The 13,599-nt window shown below is 51.0% G+C and overlaps 1 protein-coding gene across 1 annotated transcript in view; it reads right to left on the reverse strand.

Annotated features, from left to right (window-relative positions):
- The window catches only part of RGS9 (regulator of G protein signaling 9), a 69,691-nt gene that overhangs the window by 43,393 nt on the left and 12,699 nt on the right, over positions 1 to 13,599 (reverse strand). The window contains exons 3-7 of the mRNA XM_042915999.1: positions 10,135 to 10,185; positions 8,603 to 8,709; positions 8,339 to 8,390; positions 8,019 to 8,077; positions 6,039 to 6,115 (exon numbers count right to left, since the gene is read on the reverse strand). Coding sequence (XP_042771933.1) covers positions 6,039 to 6,115; positions 8,019 to 8,077; positions 8,339 to 8,390; positions 8,603 to 8,709; positions 10,135 to 10,185 — 346 coding nt within the window. The remainder of the gene's footprint in view (positions 1 to 6,038; positions 6,116 to 8,018; positions 8,078 to 8,338; positions 8,391 to 8,602; positions 8,710 to 10,134; positions 10,186 to 13,599) is intronic.

A 13,599-nucleotide genomic window follows, 5' to 3' on the forward strand; every position in this document is an offset into this window, starting at 1 on the left:
GTGTTTGCCCATAATTGTGACAATGACAGCAAACACTAATATCACCTTCACGTGCTAGGTCCTCTCACGCGTGTGAACTCACGTAATCCCCCCCAGTGACCTTGTCTCACCTCGCAGCTCGACGGACTGAAGTAAAGACAGACTGAACGCCCCACGGAGGGTCACGGTGGCAGCAAGGGGCAGAGCACCGCGCTACCCGACAGCCCTGTGCTGCTACGCAGCCACGCCACCGTGACTCAGCCCCAGAATCGAATCCCCTCCACCTTCACCACCACAGCGAGTGCGGACGACATTCGGGGTTGATGACATTGGACCACCTGGCTTAACATTTCCCTGCTTCGATAAACACCGTGGTCAACACCCGGACAAGTGGCAGCAGGCAATGCCAGAGCTTGCTACCAGGGATGATGCTGGGCCTTGGGTGGGGGGGGGGGCGGGGGGGGGGGGGGTCGTGTGTGTCTCCCTCCCGGTCATTCCCGCTCTGTCACTTCACAGAGTTCGTGCCAAGTCGGGGTTTTTTTCAAACCCAACTGATTATGGTGAAAGGCTATGTATCTTCCCTCTTATCTCTCTCTCCCCCTTCTCCCATTATGGATAGGAAATGATGCTGTGCTCTCCTCCTACGGAAGCCAGGCGACATTAATTACGGTGCCAGGGGCCCCATTTGCCACTATTTCCACGGCGACCTGCACCCACGTGGCTATGCTGGTTTTCCAGGCAACGTGGGATGACGTACATGCCCTCCAGAAGACAGAGACAGCAGATTTATCCACCAGTGAATGCATCGTCAATAACATCATCACATCTAGAGGGCCAGGTGGGTGGAGAGTGCCATTCCAGTAGGGTGTTTTGCCAACTTCCTCTGGAAATTAAATATAAACACCATCCCTTCTCCTTCCCCTTGCCGGCCTAACTGGATTTTCCACCAGGTTAACTACCCCGAGTCCCCAGGAGGATGGGCCACAGATGGCCCGAGGCACTGTGGAGTTTCCACAATGCTGGAGAGTCTTATGAATACAGCCGATCGCTAATTTACAGTAATGGTCCTTTCTGGCTTCTTCTCTGGCTCTTCTGTGACCAGCATCAGACTGGCTGCTGTCAGCGCAGAGCCCGCTTCGGATCCTCTGTCCCTCTCTCTGACCCTTCCCTGCTTGTGCTCTCTTGCTCTCTCTCTCAAAAATAAATATTAAAAAAAGAAGAAGAAGAAGAAAGGGGCACATGAGTGACTCTGTCAGTTAAGCGTCTGACTCTTGATTTCAGCTCAGGTCATGATCTCATGGTTCACGTGTTCAAAGCCTGCATCAGGCTCTGCATTGACCGCACGGAGCCTGATTGGGATTTCTCTTCCCTCTGTTGGCCCCTTCCCCGCTTGTGCTCTCTATCTCGAAGTAAATAAATAAATTTTAAGATATTAAAAGGAGAAAATAAAAAAAGAAATACAATTACATACTGCTTTATGAGCTCTAAGGAAAAGTTCAGGTGCTCTAATGCACAATCTCAGATGGCCCCTGTGGAGCTTGTTAATCTGTCTACAATTCCTTGGCATTCCTCCCATCGAGAGGAGGGTCTATGTCCTCCCCTCCTGGGACCCAGATGGGTTTCTTGTGGCTGTTTCAACCCAATATAATATGTCAGAAATGGCAAACTGCGATGTTTGAGGTTGGGCCCTAAAAGGTGGCACAGCTGCCACCCTCCTCACTGGAATATCTGCCCTTGAAGCTTCCAACCACCTGCAAGCAATGTGACTGCCCTAATGCCACCATGTTGTGAGGGAGCCCAAGCAGTCCAGAGGCTACAAGACGAGGGCAGGAAATGCCCAGCCAGGTGCTGAGGGCCCCCAGCTCCAGCCCTCTCACCACAACCATGTGAGAGACTCAGATCCAGAACTGCCCAGCCAAGCCCTTCCCAAATTCCAGACCAACAGAAACCTTGAAAGATAATAAAGTGACTGTTGCTGTTTTGAACCACTTTTAGGATGATCTATGTGCAATAACAACGACTAATCAGAAAAGCCTCTTTGAGCATGTGACATTTGAACTGAGAGATCTCTCACTCTGAAGGGTGACAGGGCTCTATTTTTGTTTCAAAAATGGCAGCAGGGGCACCTGGGGGGCTCAGTCATCGAAGTGTCCGACTTCAGCTCAGGTCATGATCTCGCGGCTCGTGAGTTCGAGTCCCGCGTCGGGCTCTGTGTTGACAGCTCGGAGCCTGGAGCCTGCTTCGGATTCTGGGTCTCCCCCTCTCTCTGCCCCTCCCCCACTCACGCTCTGTGCGTCTCTCTCTCTCTCTCTCTCAAAAATAAATAAATATATTTTAAAAATAGGGGCACATGGGAGCAAAGAAGCCAACTGGGGGGGATACTGCCATGGCCTGGGTGACAGCGAGGTTGGTTTAACCAACTCAGGGGAAGGGGGGGCACACAGAGGAGGAGGAGGGTGGCAGGAATTTTGCCAGAAGTGGCAACAGGACTGGACGACTACACAGGGGGCATGAGGGCTTGTGGGCAGGAGGTAAATGGGGTTCCCTGTACTGATGGGGGTAACACTAGAGGAAGAGGTTTGGGGTGCGAGGGAGCGAAACATTCAAATACGAACAAGTTATGTTTGAGTTGCGACATCAACATGCAATGAGTCTGGGATTCGGAATAGAGGTTTGTGTTGAGAGGCTCAGTATAACCAAATGGCTACCTCATGAGCCACCGACACATACACACAGCCAACCTAACTTTGTGGTGAGACCCTGTGTTTGTATTAATCGGGGTTCTGCAGAGAAACAGAACCGGTAGGAGATTAGATAGATAGATAGATAGAGGCAGAGTTTATTTGTTGAGTAACACACAACTGAGGAAGCTGGCAAGTCTAAATTCCACAAGACATGCCAGCAGGCTGGAGACCCAGGAAACGGCTGATGTTGCAACTTGAGTCCAAAGGCAATCTGAAGGCAGAACTACTTCTGCCTCAGAAAACCTCAGTCTTTGGGGCACGTGGGTGGCTCAGTCGGTTAAGTATTCAACTTTGGCTCCCGATCTCACGATCTCACGGTTTGTGGGTTTGAGCCCCGTGTCGGGCTCTACGCTAACCGCTGGGAGCCTGGAGCCCGCTTCAGAGTCTATGTCTCTCTCTCTCTCTCTCTCTCTCTGCCCCTCCCCACCCACACTCTGTCTCTCACTCTCTCTCAAAAATAAAAATTAAAAACAAAGATTAAAGGGGCGCCTGGGTGGCTCAGTCGGTTGAGCGTCCGACTTCGGCTCAGGTCATGATCTCGCCGTCTGAGTTCGAGCCCCGCGTCGGGTTCTGTGCCGACGGCTCAGAGCCTGGAGCCTAATTCAGATGCTGTGTCTCCCCCTCTCTCTGTCCCTCCTCTACTCACACTCTGTGTCTCTCTGTCTCTCAATAACAAATAAATGTTAAATTTTTTGTAAATATTGTAAAAAAAATAAAAATTAAAAATTAAAAAAAAAAGCCCTCAGCCTTTTTAGTTAAAGCCTTCAATTGATTAGATCAGGCCCACCCACACTACGGAGGTAATCTGCTTTACTCCAAGTCTACTGATGTGAATGTTAACCTCGTCTAAAAAATACCTTCACAGTGTCATCATAGACTGGTGGTGGCCCCGCTGTCTAGGTACCACGGCCTAGCCAAGTTAACACATAAAATTCGCCGCTGCACATCCTAGAGCTGAAATCGGAGGCAGCCTTCGAGTTAAGCAATGGAATTGGTAGGGAAAAGCCAGTATCTCAGAAGGACGGAGTCGTTCCGGAATCGCTCATCCCAAAGCAGCTAGAAACGATGGAGGAGGGGATGCCTTATGACACGGCAACGCAGAGCTCTGTCCAGGCCAAGGCCAAGTCTGAGCGGTAGGGCCTGGGGGAGCCACTGAGAATAGCCCTGAGTTGCACACACAGCTAGGGCGTCCTGGAAGGCATGTCAGGATCGCTGGGCTAACCTGCTCAGAGCAGAGAGGTGGAGGAGGATGAGGCGGTTCCAGCCCAGTGTGGAACCCAGTAGAAACTCAAAACTGGTGCATCGACTAGACCTAAGTAACACTAGCCCAGCCTTGACCATTACCTCAAGAGCGACTTTGCCAAGGACTTTGTAACCTCTCTAAGCCTCCATTTCCCCATTTGTGGATGTGAGGGGTGACAAGAGTTCCTGCTGTGAGCACTTGCTCTCACCATCATAAACGGAGGCGGTACACGGAACTCACCAAATGAAACCTTATGAACAAACACAAGTGATGGGAGGTTAGAGCACTCCCCGCAGCTGTTCTGCCTCAGGCACACCCAGGCAGAAACATGTCAGCGGCGAAAGACCCGCTCCAGGTCTCTCAGTAATGCTCCTCTACCTGAATTTAAAGCCTCAGAGCAGACAGTCCCTCTCCGAAGCAATAAAGCCATCTGCCATTAGAACTTTTATGTCCCACCCCCTGCCGCCCCGCCCCTAACAGGCACTTCTGCATAACAGCGCTCACCCTCTCGTGATGGCTAATTTTGTGTCAACTTCATTGGGCCATGGGGTGCCCAGACAGTTGGTCAAATGTTATTCTGGATGTATCCCTGAGGATGTTTTCAGCTGAGGGTATTTTAAAGTTGAAGGCCTGAATGGAACAAAAAGACTGATCTCCCCCAAATGAGAGGGGATCCCTCCTGCCTGGTGGCCTTGAGCTGGGACATCAGTCTTTCCTTGCCTTCAGGCTCAGCTGAAACGTCAGCGTCCGGGCCTCCAGCTGCTTAGCCTCCAGATGAACCTATCACACCAGGGCTTCTGGATCCCCAGCCTGCCAGCCGTAGGTCATGTCACTTCGCAGCCTCTGTAGTTGTATGGGCCAATTCCTTACCATAAACCTCTGATATACATACATACATATCCTAGTATTTCTGTTTCTGTAGAGAGCCCTAACCAATCCACCACTACTCGGATCCCAAGGCTCTTTGATGAGATTCCACTGTTCAGCCCAGCCACGCACCAGCAAGGGTAGACCTTCCAGAAACTGGACCTGCCTGGGCAAGTGAGGCTGACTGGACTCACCCATTTTGGTAATATCTGGTATTGGTCCCCAGGTATTCTTGACTCCCCCACATCACAGGCACACAGTAGGACTGTACATCCCCACCCAAAGGAGTTTAAAGCTGGGCACAACCATAGGAGCCGCTTTGTCGCGCTAATGAATTGTGAACACAAGTGACATGCATCGCTCGTGACCCATACAGGTTCTGCCTCCCTCTACTCCAGCAACAGGCGAAGTCCGGATGGTGCCGCTTCTTCAGCACGGGTCCCAGAGTGGGCACAAAGCATGTCAGGGCCCCAGCTAAGCCGCAGTGGACATGAAGCGCAGGCAAGAAATGAACCCGTGGTTTCGTGCTCCTGAGGCTTGGGGGGCTGTTTGTTACGACAGCCTAACATCGTCCTGACGGATTCACTCTCTGCATCATTGACATCTGGCTCTCGTAGACAAGGCAGAGCCTTCACGGGGACTTCCGGCTCCAGTTCTGAAGTGGACGGCAGGCAAATGAGACCAGTCGTGGGTGGTTCTACTGTGCAAATCTGCTTTAGATCTTTTTATGGCTTCCCATGGCCCTTAGCGCTAAACCCTCTCCCGATCTGCTCCTGCTAACATGTCGGGTCTCACTTCTCTCGGTTCCAGGCTCTGTGCTCTCTGCTCCAGCTACACAAAACTGCATCAAGTGGGCATTCCCCCGATTCCAGACTCTGGTTCTCTCTGCTTTGAAGATCCTTCCTCTCACCTCACCCTTCTTCTCCATCCGCCAGCACCACCCTTCCCCCCGGCAACCTCCTAGGCAGCCTCAGGTTCAATGCTGTTTCTCCAGCTCTCCTGCAGACACCTGTGTGAGACCTCATCTCAGTGTAGCATCACAGCCTGTTTGCTCGTCCACCTGAACCCAGACTGTGCCTTCATATTCCCCATGCCGAGCCCAGCGTTTGACAGTAAAAGCCCAATAAAGGTTTGTTACGATCAAAGGAAACAAAGAAGGAAAGGAGGGAGGAAGGACCAACAGACAAACGTGATCTTTCACTCACTTGTACTGTTCTTTGGCCTGCATAATGACAAAGTCCCACTTGTAGTTAATTTTTTTGTTCAAGAAGTTGTAATTTTCCTAGAAATGGAGAACAAAAAGAACGCTAAGCCCCACAACATAGGCTGTGTGCAGAAGGAAGCAAGCTCTAAGTCAATGAGGGCGTGCCCCTGGCTCTAGACGCAGCCAGAGGATCTCCCATCCCAGCTTTGCGAAGGCATTCACTCAGAAGGTAGCACTGAATTCTCAAAAAGCCTTCACAACAAAAGCCCTCACAAAAAGATCTAAAGCTTCTCAAAAAGGCACACCCTGGCTTGGATTTTTTTTTAATAAATGTATCCCAAATCTGATTAGGAAGAGGGGAATCGTGTGAGGGGAAATGTAGAAACTCAGTATTCAACAACAGAGCATCACAAATGCACAAAGACAAATCCTAACATTGGTATGATGTGGGCCCTTCGAAATACATATTTGTAAAGAATAAAAACACAGCAAGATTGTTGCTGTCTGCACAGGAATCTAGCCTTTTGAGGGATGCGTGTGTTCTTTGAGAAATCTGACTCATGCGGCCTAAAACCAAAGCTACACTATTGTTTTCCCATCACAAACTCAAGTTCACATCTGTTTATCACATAATGTCCATTATCATGCATATTAATTGTCTCATTAATAGGACAGCGAACGGAAGGGAGTAGCTACTGTGTGTCCAGTAGCCACGGAGGCAAGGGCTTAAATTACAGCAGGAGAAACTGAAGCTTGACATGGGGAAGAATTTATTTCAGTAAGCTGCTTCCAAATAGATGGATGGATGAATAGTAGATGGATGGATGGTGGGTGGATGGATGGATGGTGGATGATGGATGGATGGGTGATGGATGGATGGATGGATGGATGGTGGATGGATGGATGATGGATGGATGGATGGATGGATGGATGAATGGATGGATGGAAGGATGGATGGATGGATGGATGGATGGATGGATGAATGGATGGATGGATGGAAGGATGGATGGATGGATGGTGGATGGATGGATGGATGGTGGATGGATGATGGATGGATGGATGGACAGATGGATGGATGGTGGATGGGTGGATGGGTGGGTGGATGGATGGATGGTGGATGGATGGATGATGGATGGATGATGGATGGATGGATGGATGGTGGATGATGGATGGATGGGTGATGGATGGATGGATGGATGGATGGGTGGATGGTGGATGGATGATGGATGGATGGATGGACAGATGGATGGATGGTGGATGGGTGGATGGGTGGGTGGATGGATGGATGGTGGATGGATGGATGATGGATGGATGATGGATGGATGGATGGATGGATGGTGGATGGATGGATGATGGATGGATGGATGGATGGATGGATGGTGGATGGGTGGATGGGTGGGTGGATGGATGGATGGTGGATGGATGGATGATGGATGGATGATGGATGGATGGATGGATGGTGGATGATGGATGGATGGGTGATGGATGGATGGATGGATGGATGGATGGTGGATGGATGATGGATGGATGGATGGATGGATGGTGGATGGGTGGATGGGTGGGTGGATGGATGGATGGTGGATGGGTGGGTGGGTGGATGGGTGGATGGATGGATGGTAGATGGGTGGATGGGTGGGTGGATGGATGGATGGTGGATGGATGGATGGTGGATGGATGGGTAATGGATGGATAGACAGTGGGTGGGTGGATGGATAGGTGATAGATGATAGATGTATGGTGCATGGATGGACGGTGAATGGATGAATGGATAGATGGTGGATGGACGGATGGGTAGATTGTGGATGGATGAATGGATGATGGATGAATAAATAATGGGTGGGTGGATGGATGGATGGATGGATGGATGATGGATGGATGGATGATGAGGGTACACATGATGTAACCAAGGGGGAAGAGGAAAAAAAACAGCTCAAGACTTTATTCCAATTATAATAACTTATATTTGAAAGCATGTCTGTACCTTTTCATATTCTTCTAAAATCCCTTTCTTCTTTATATTTCGCTTGGCTAGATAGATGGCTGCAAAAGAAAGCAATGACATTTTCCATCATCACCATATTTTAAAACTGCATCTGCGCCATTATTGCACAAGGCTGCTGTGCTTGGCTTGGTAGGGAGAAGTTTCAGCAGATCCTTGCTCCCTTCCCTGGGAACACACCCAATACAGATGTGAACGGACATAAAGGTCGTGATGACAGTAAGACAAACGTCACCAAGGTGCAGCAAGTAAATAAGCAGCATGTTGAGCACTACCAAAGGCATAGGGGGATGGAGTTTTACCGTAGTCTGTATCTTCAGCCGGCCACTGCTGGGTGGGCCAGAAATACGGCGTCTATAAAAGAAACCAGGAAAGCAGCGTGGGCTTACAACCCACGCTGTTGACTGTCCCCCTGGGCCCCCAGCCCTGCGGCTTGAGATGAAACGACCTCAGCCCCCTCCCCCACCATTTCTAAAGTTCTTATCTGTGAGGATATGAAGCCATGCAATTACCTTCTCAGATAAGATTAATCCCATATTAACACCAAGGTCAAGGCCAAGACCCACCTGAAACCGGTAGAGGCTGTTGTCAGGCTTGAGTACGAGATTCCTGGGATCCTGCAGAGGGTAAATGTAGCCATATTTGACAATAAAGTTGCCCAAGTTCTGTGCCTCTGGGAAGAAACAGTTAAGACATGGAAGTTAACAGCAGACGCTGAAGGCAGAAGCTCATTGCCCATCCCCCACAGAGCACCCCAAACTCCAGGAGAGGCGCCCCATCCAAACAGCACTTCATCTAAGGAGAGAGGACAGTGGTTCCTGAACTTGGCTATGGGCAAATTTCAGCTGGGGAGCATGGTAAGAGGAAGACTTCCCCAGCTCGACCCCCAAGAATGACAACTCATAAGTCTGGGGGGAACCAGAGAACCCAAATGTTCATGGGTATCACAGGTGGTCCACTGAAGATGTTTGGAGAAGCTTCTTTGGGCCCTTTGGGTCTGGAGAAGCCCCAGGAGCAGGGAGAGAATGTCTCTGACCACCAGAGAGTTCCTCCCTCAAAAAGGAAAGGAAAGAGGAGGACATGTTTACTGTCAACTTCTATCCCCAAGCTCCATTCTACCAGCAACCTAGGTACGGATCCCCCCCGCTCCTCCCCACCTCACTTTATTACCTAGCCCACCTCCAATGTGCTTGGAAACATAGCCTTGTTTCTGGATTTGCATCAATTAAAGGAAAACCTTCCTGGCTCTTTCTCAGAGTCATCAATGAAGCAGGTGTCTTGCCATCATCGAGAGAATTTTCTATCCCTGCCGTCCTCAGGCCCAAGGACCCAACCCACAACCCCTCCTGTATCTCAGCCGCCAACGCTTTGAGAGACTTTCTCCCCATCCCTCCTTCTTCATGTCTCACTCCCCCCCCCCAATCGTAGACAAGTCTCATTTTCTATGCCGTGTGATACCAAGAGCCTTTTTTCCTAGTGGGAAGTCTGTGCCTCAGATTCCTTCTGTTCCAACCCATCCCTCAAAGTGCTGCAAACATCCTAGTTTACATATGATTATCACACATATGGCTCAAAACTCCCCCATGACCTCCTATTGGCTGCCTCCCAGACGAAACTTGGAATCTGCAAATAAGCCAGCTACACGCCTGTCCCTCCCCTGCCCTCCATACCCAGCTGAAGTCATTTCTCCCAATTTCCCCCTCGTCCCCCTCTCTGTCTCATTCAGTCCATTTCTACACCACTGCTCTTGCTGGTTTCCCCTCTGGGAAGACAGACCCTCGGAACTCCCCTCCACAGTCCGCTAGCGGCCCTTCTTCGAGACCAGCTGTATGTGTGCATCACCCCTCCAAGACTTCTGTCTTGACTGATTCTTCCCCGGTTGCCTGTGATTTACGTGCTCCCAATATTTTGAATGAAACAACCATTTTTCTTCCCCAATTATCTGTCACGCCTTCGCTTCTGATTCTGGTTGTTTTTCACACGAATGCCTTGTCTCTCCAATGTCAATTTCTCAGAGACGGAGGCTAAGCCTCCATTTAGTCTCTGGCCTCCAGAGATTCTTTGGTCCTTGTCGACGGAGTGCCTGAGGAGCTCTCACCCAGATTGGAGATCCAAAGCCGCTGGGCGATCCACTGGAGAATATCACTGCCTGCAAACCAGAGGTATTTGGCCATCATCAGAGTTTCCCAGCCCAGCCCCCGACCTCCACACCCTCCTCCACGCTGTTACCCCACGGGGTCTCCTCCAGGCTCAGCTGTGATCTCATCCCTCATCGGCTCAAAACTTTCAGGGCCTCCCCTCCACCACACCCCCGTCACTATGTTCAACCCAAAACCCCACAACCCATAATTCAGGGTCGTCCACGATCTGACTCCGGCCAGATTTCCAGCTTAACATCCCCCCACACCCTCAATCTTCACCTCTCTTGTGGTGCTTATTTCCTTACCTTACAATAATTTGTGCATGGGCTAGTATTTATCAAGTAGGAAGTAGAGAGCCTAAGTCTGAGCCCTGAAAAAAACCAGACCCAAGGCATGCTGCCTGTGGGGCTCCAGATGGAGCCTGGTCACATGAAGGGACATCAGAGCCAGGGATGGGAGGAAAAGTGGGAACGAGCCAAGGGTAGGGGATGGTTCTCCCCGGCTCCCAAGTTCCCAGGCAGAACTCTGAGGAGTCCAAAAATTCAAAATTCAGACCTGGCCTCTCAGGTCATTATGAAAGTACTCTGGTCGAAGCAGGAGGGTGGGACATATTCTAGTAACACTCTGTGGATTGATATATAACTTCAGACAATGGAACGGGAACACCACTTGCAGTCAGGCCCTGGGCTCGGCAGGTCTTAGGGGCCAGCCTGGGAACAATAATGCAGAGTGAAGACTGGTGAGGGAAAAAAAAAAGCAGGTGAGGCAGACAGGGATGAGATCAGGCGAGATCAGGAGAGAAGAAGCACCCCCTCCCGCCCATCTCCCAAGGATTCAGATTTATCTAAGGGCCAAAGCGAGCCAAGTTCCAAAAGCAATCCAGAACTGTTGCAGGACCCCAAGGAGCTGTGTGGTTCCTCCTCAACCTGGGCCCTGCACCCCCTTAGTGGAACAGACTCCTTGTACGAGGAAGGCAATAGTTCCCCTGAAGAAAGATGAGATGTCCTAGAAGGAGCCACCCTTCACCAGACACCATCTGGCAAACAGCAATAACCACATTTTCCAGCAACTTCACAGGCCAACCTTGGACCCCTGCCTGCATGAGAACTGGCCCACAGCACACATCAAGAAGGAGGATCCGGGTCTGAGACCCCACTGCCCGTGTCCTTGTGGCTGGACTGTTGCCCGTGATAGATACTTCCCTCTTCAGAGCCAGTGAAGGGGCATTTCTTCTGGGGCCTTCCAGGGAAGGCCCTTATCACCCACTCACACACTCTCTGGGCTTAATTACCTGCCCGCAGCATGACTTAGGATGGACAACCTGTAATTCTTACCTTCCCATCCATGCCCTGGGGCACAAACATTCAGACATTATCTCTGTCCTTGTAACATGCCCACCGTTCTCGCTTCCAGTGGGTTCTCGTCTATTGTTCTTAGTTTTATTCACCCCTGGTTGGCTGTTCTCAAGCAAAAGCCTTCATCTAAAATCCTCCTTAAAATCCTAGGACTGGATGTTTTAGGCTTTCCACCCCAGGTTTCCTTGAATGCTACTCGGGAGGCATGTAGACCGAGATAGAGAGAGAGAGAGAGAGAGGGAGAGACCCAAGCAGACAGCAGTTTGATTAGCGCTCTCCACCAAGGAGCCGAGGGTTTTCTCATCCACTTGACTGCTTCCCGAAATAGACCGAATGGGATTACAGAGCCACCGGCATCGGCACCACGTGGTCTATGCTAATAGCGTGGCAGCCTCCGCGTCAGCCACCGTCATCCCCAGAAGTCCTGGGTCACCTGCCATCTGAGGAGTTAGAGACTGATTACCCGGTTTGCTTTTATTAGTGCTGATGCAGGACCCAAGGCTTCTCCCTGAGACCCGTTCCAGCGGCAGCTGAAATTCACCCACACAGGAGGAACAAGAGAACACATGGCAGGGTCGGCCGCCTCGGCCAAATCCAGGAACCACGGGCGCCCCGTGTGCAAGGAAAAAGAGCAGCTTATGCGCACTGACAGCGGGTAAGGGTATGGACACTGGAGTCACACAGCTGGGATCAGATCCAAGCTCGGCCACGTGTGAGTGTAGTGACACGGGGACACGTTGCTGAGCCTCTCTCCTTCTCCGTGGCCCCACCTGCAAAATGCGGATGGTCGTGTCTATCCCTAACTTTGTTGCGGGTGTTAAGTGACACAGTGTGGGGAATCGCCTGCTGTCACCACACATCAAGCATCCATGCTTGCTGACCACGTGCACAGTACTATCTCACCTAACACCCGCCATCATTCTCGTAGACAGGGATTGCAAATCCTGCTCTTTTTTTAATGTTCATTTATTGATTTTTAAGAGAGAGAAAGAGAGAGAGTACACAAGCGGGTGAGGGGCAGAGAGAGAGGGAGAGAGATGATCCAAAGCAGACTCTGCACCGTCAACGGAGAGCCCGACGCAGGGCTCAAACTCACGAGCTTTGAGATCATGACCTGAGCCGAAGTCAGATGCTTAAACCGACTGAGCCATCCAGGCGCCCCCCACTATTCCTGCTTTTTAAATAAGAACACTGAGGCAAGGGCTACACGGCTTGAAAAAGGCACCTGAAAGATTCAATCCCAGGTGCCCCTCGACGTCCAGTGCTCTCTGCACAGCACTAGGCCAGCATTGGCTCACGCATTCAGCAAACTTCTGTTAAACCTCCCCCCTGCCTGACCAGCAGCTCTGCTAAGCACTGGGGTTACCCAGGTGAGAAAGATGCGATGTGAAGGCTTCCCAATCCAGTGGAGAATCCAGGCCACAATTAATGACAACCAGGAGGGGAGGGGGGCGGGGCAGGGATGCCTTCGGGAAGAACGGTCCGGGTCCCCCCTCCCCCTCCCCCCCCCCCCCCCCCCCCCCCCCGTACGTCTTAAAGGCTGGGAGGAAGCAGGACCACCCTGAGCAGAGAGTCTGCCCATTTATTCCTGGTCTTTGGGCGCCTGTGCTACACTGGTTTCTAGCCTCTCCCGGGGGTGGCTCGTCAGTTTCCTTTTCTTCTGTGAGCTACTCTGTTCCATTCGGGTCAACTGCTCTTTTGCTCCAACCAGCCAGGTTGGTCTTCTGTGGCCTGCACTCACAGAAGCCTGCATGATACACTGATGGTGGGGGCACTCTTTCTTCCAAGCAGATAGAAAGGGAAACAGGACAGTGTCAGCCAGCTTATCTCTGCCAGGACCAGGGCACCTCGAGTGAAAAAGAGTGAGGTCGTGGCGGGGGGAGAGAGTGAGGGTTCACAAGGAGCAGAACAGAGTGGTGAGTCCCAGGCTTGTGCTTTGAGAAGCTGTCTGTTTCTGCAGACACTATGTCTCGGTAGGAAACACGCTCTTGACCGAAAAACCAAAATCGTATGACATATGCGACCCATTAATCAAAATTCATTCTTCTTTTGTGGTTCGGTCCCTTC

The sequence above is a fragment of the Panthera leo genome, chromosome E1, assembly GCF_018350215.1.
Source record: "Panthera leo isolate Ple1 chromosome E1, P.leo_Ple1_pat1.1, whole genome shotgun sequence".
NCBI classification, from domain to species: domain Eukaryota; kingdom Metazoa; phylum Chordata; class Mammalia; order Carnivora; family Felidae; genus Panthera; species Panthera leo.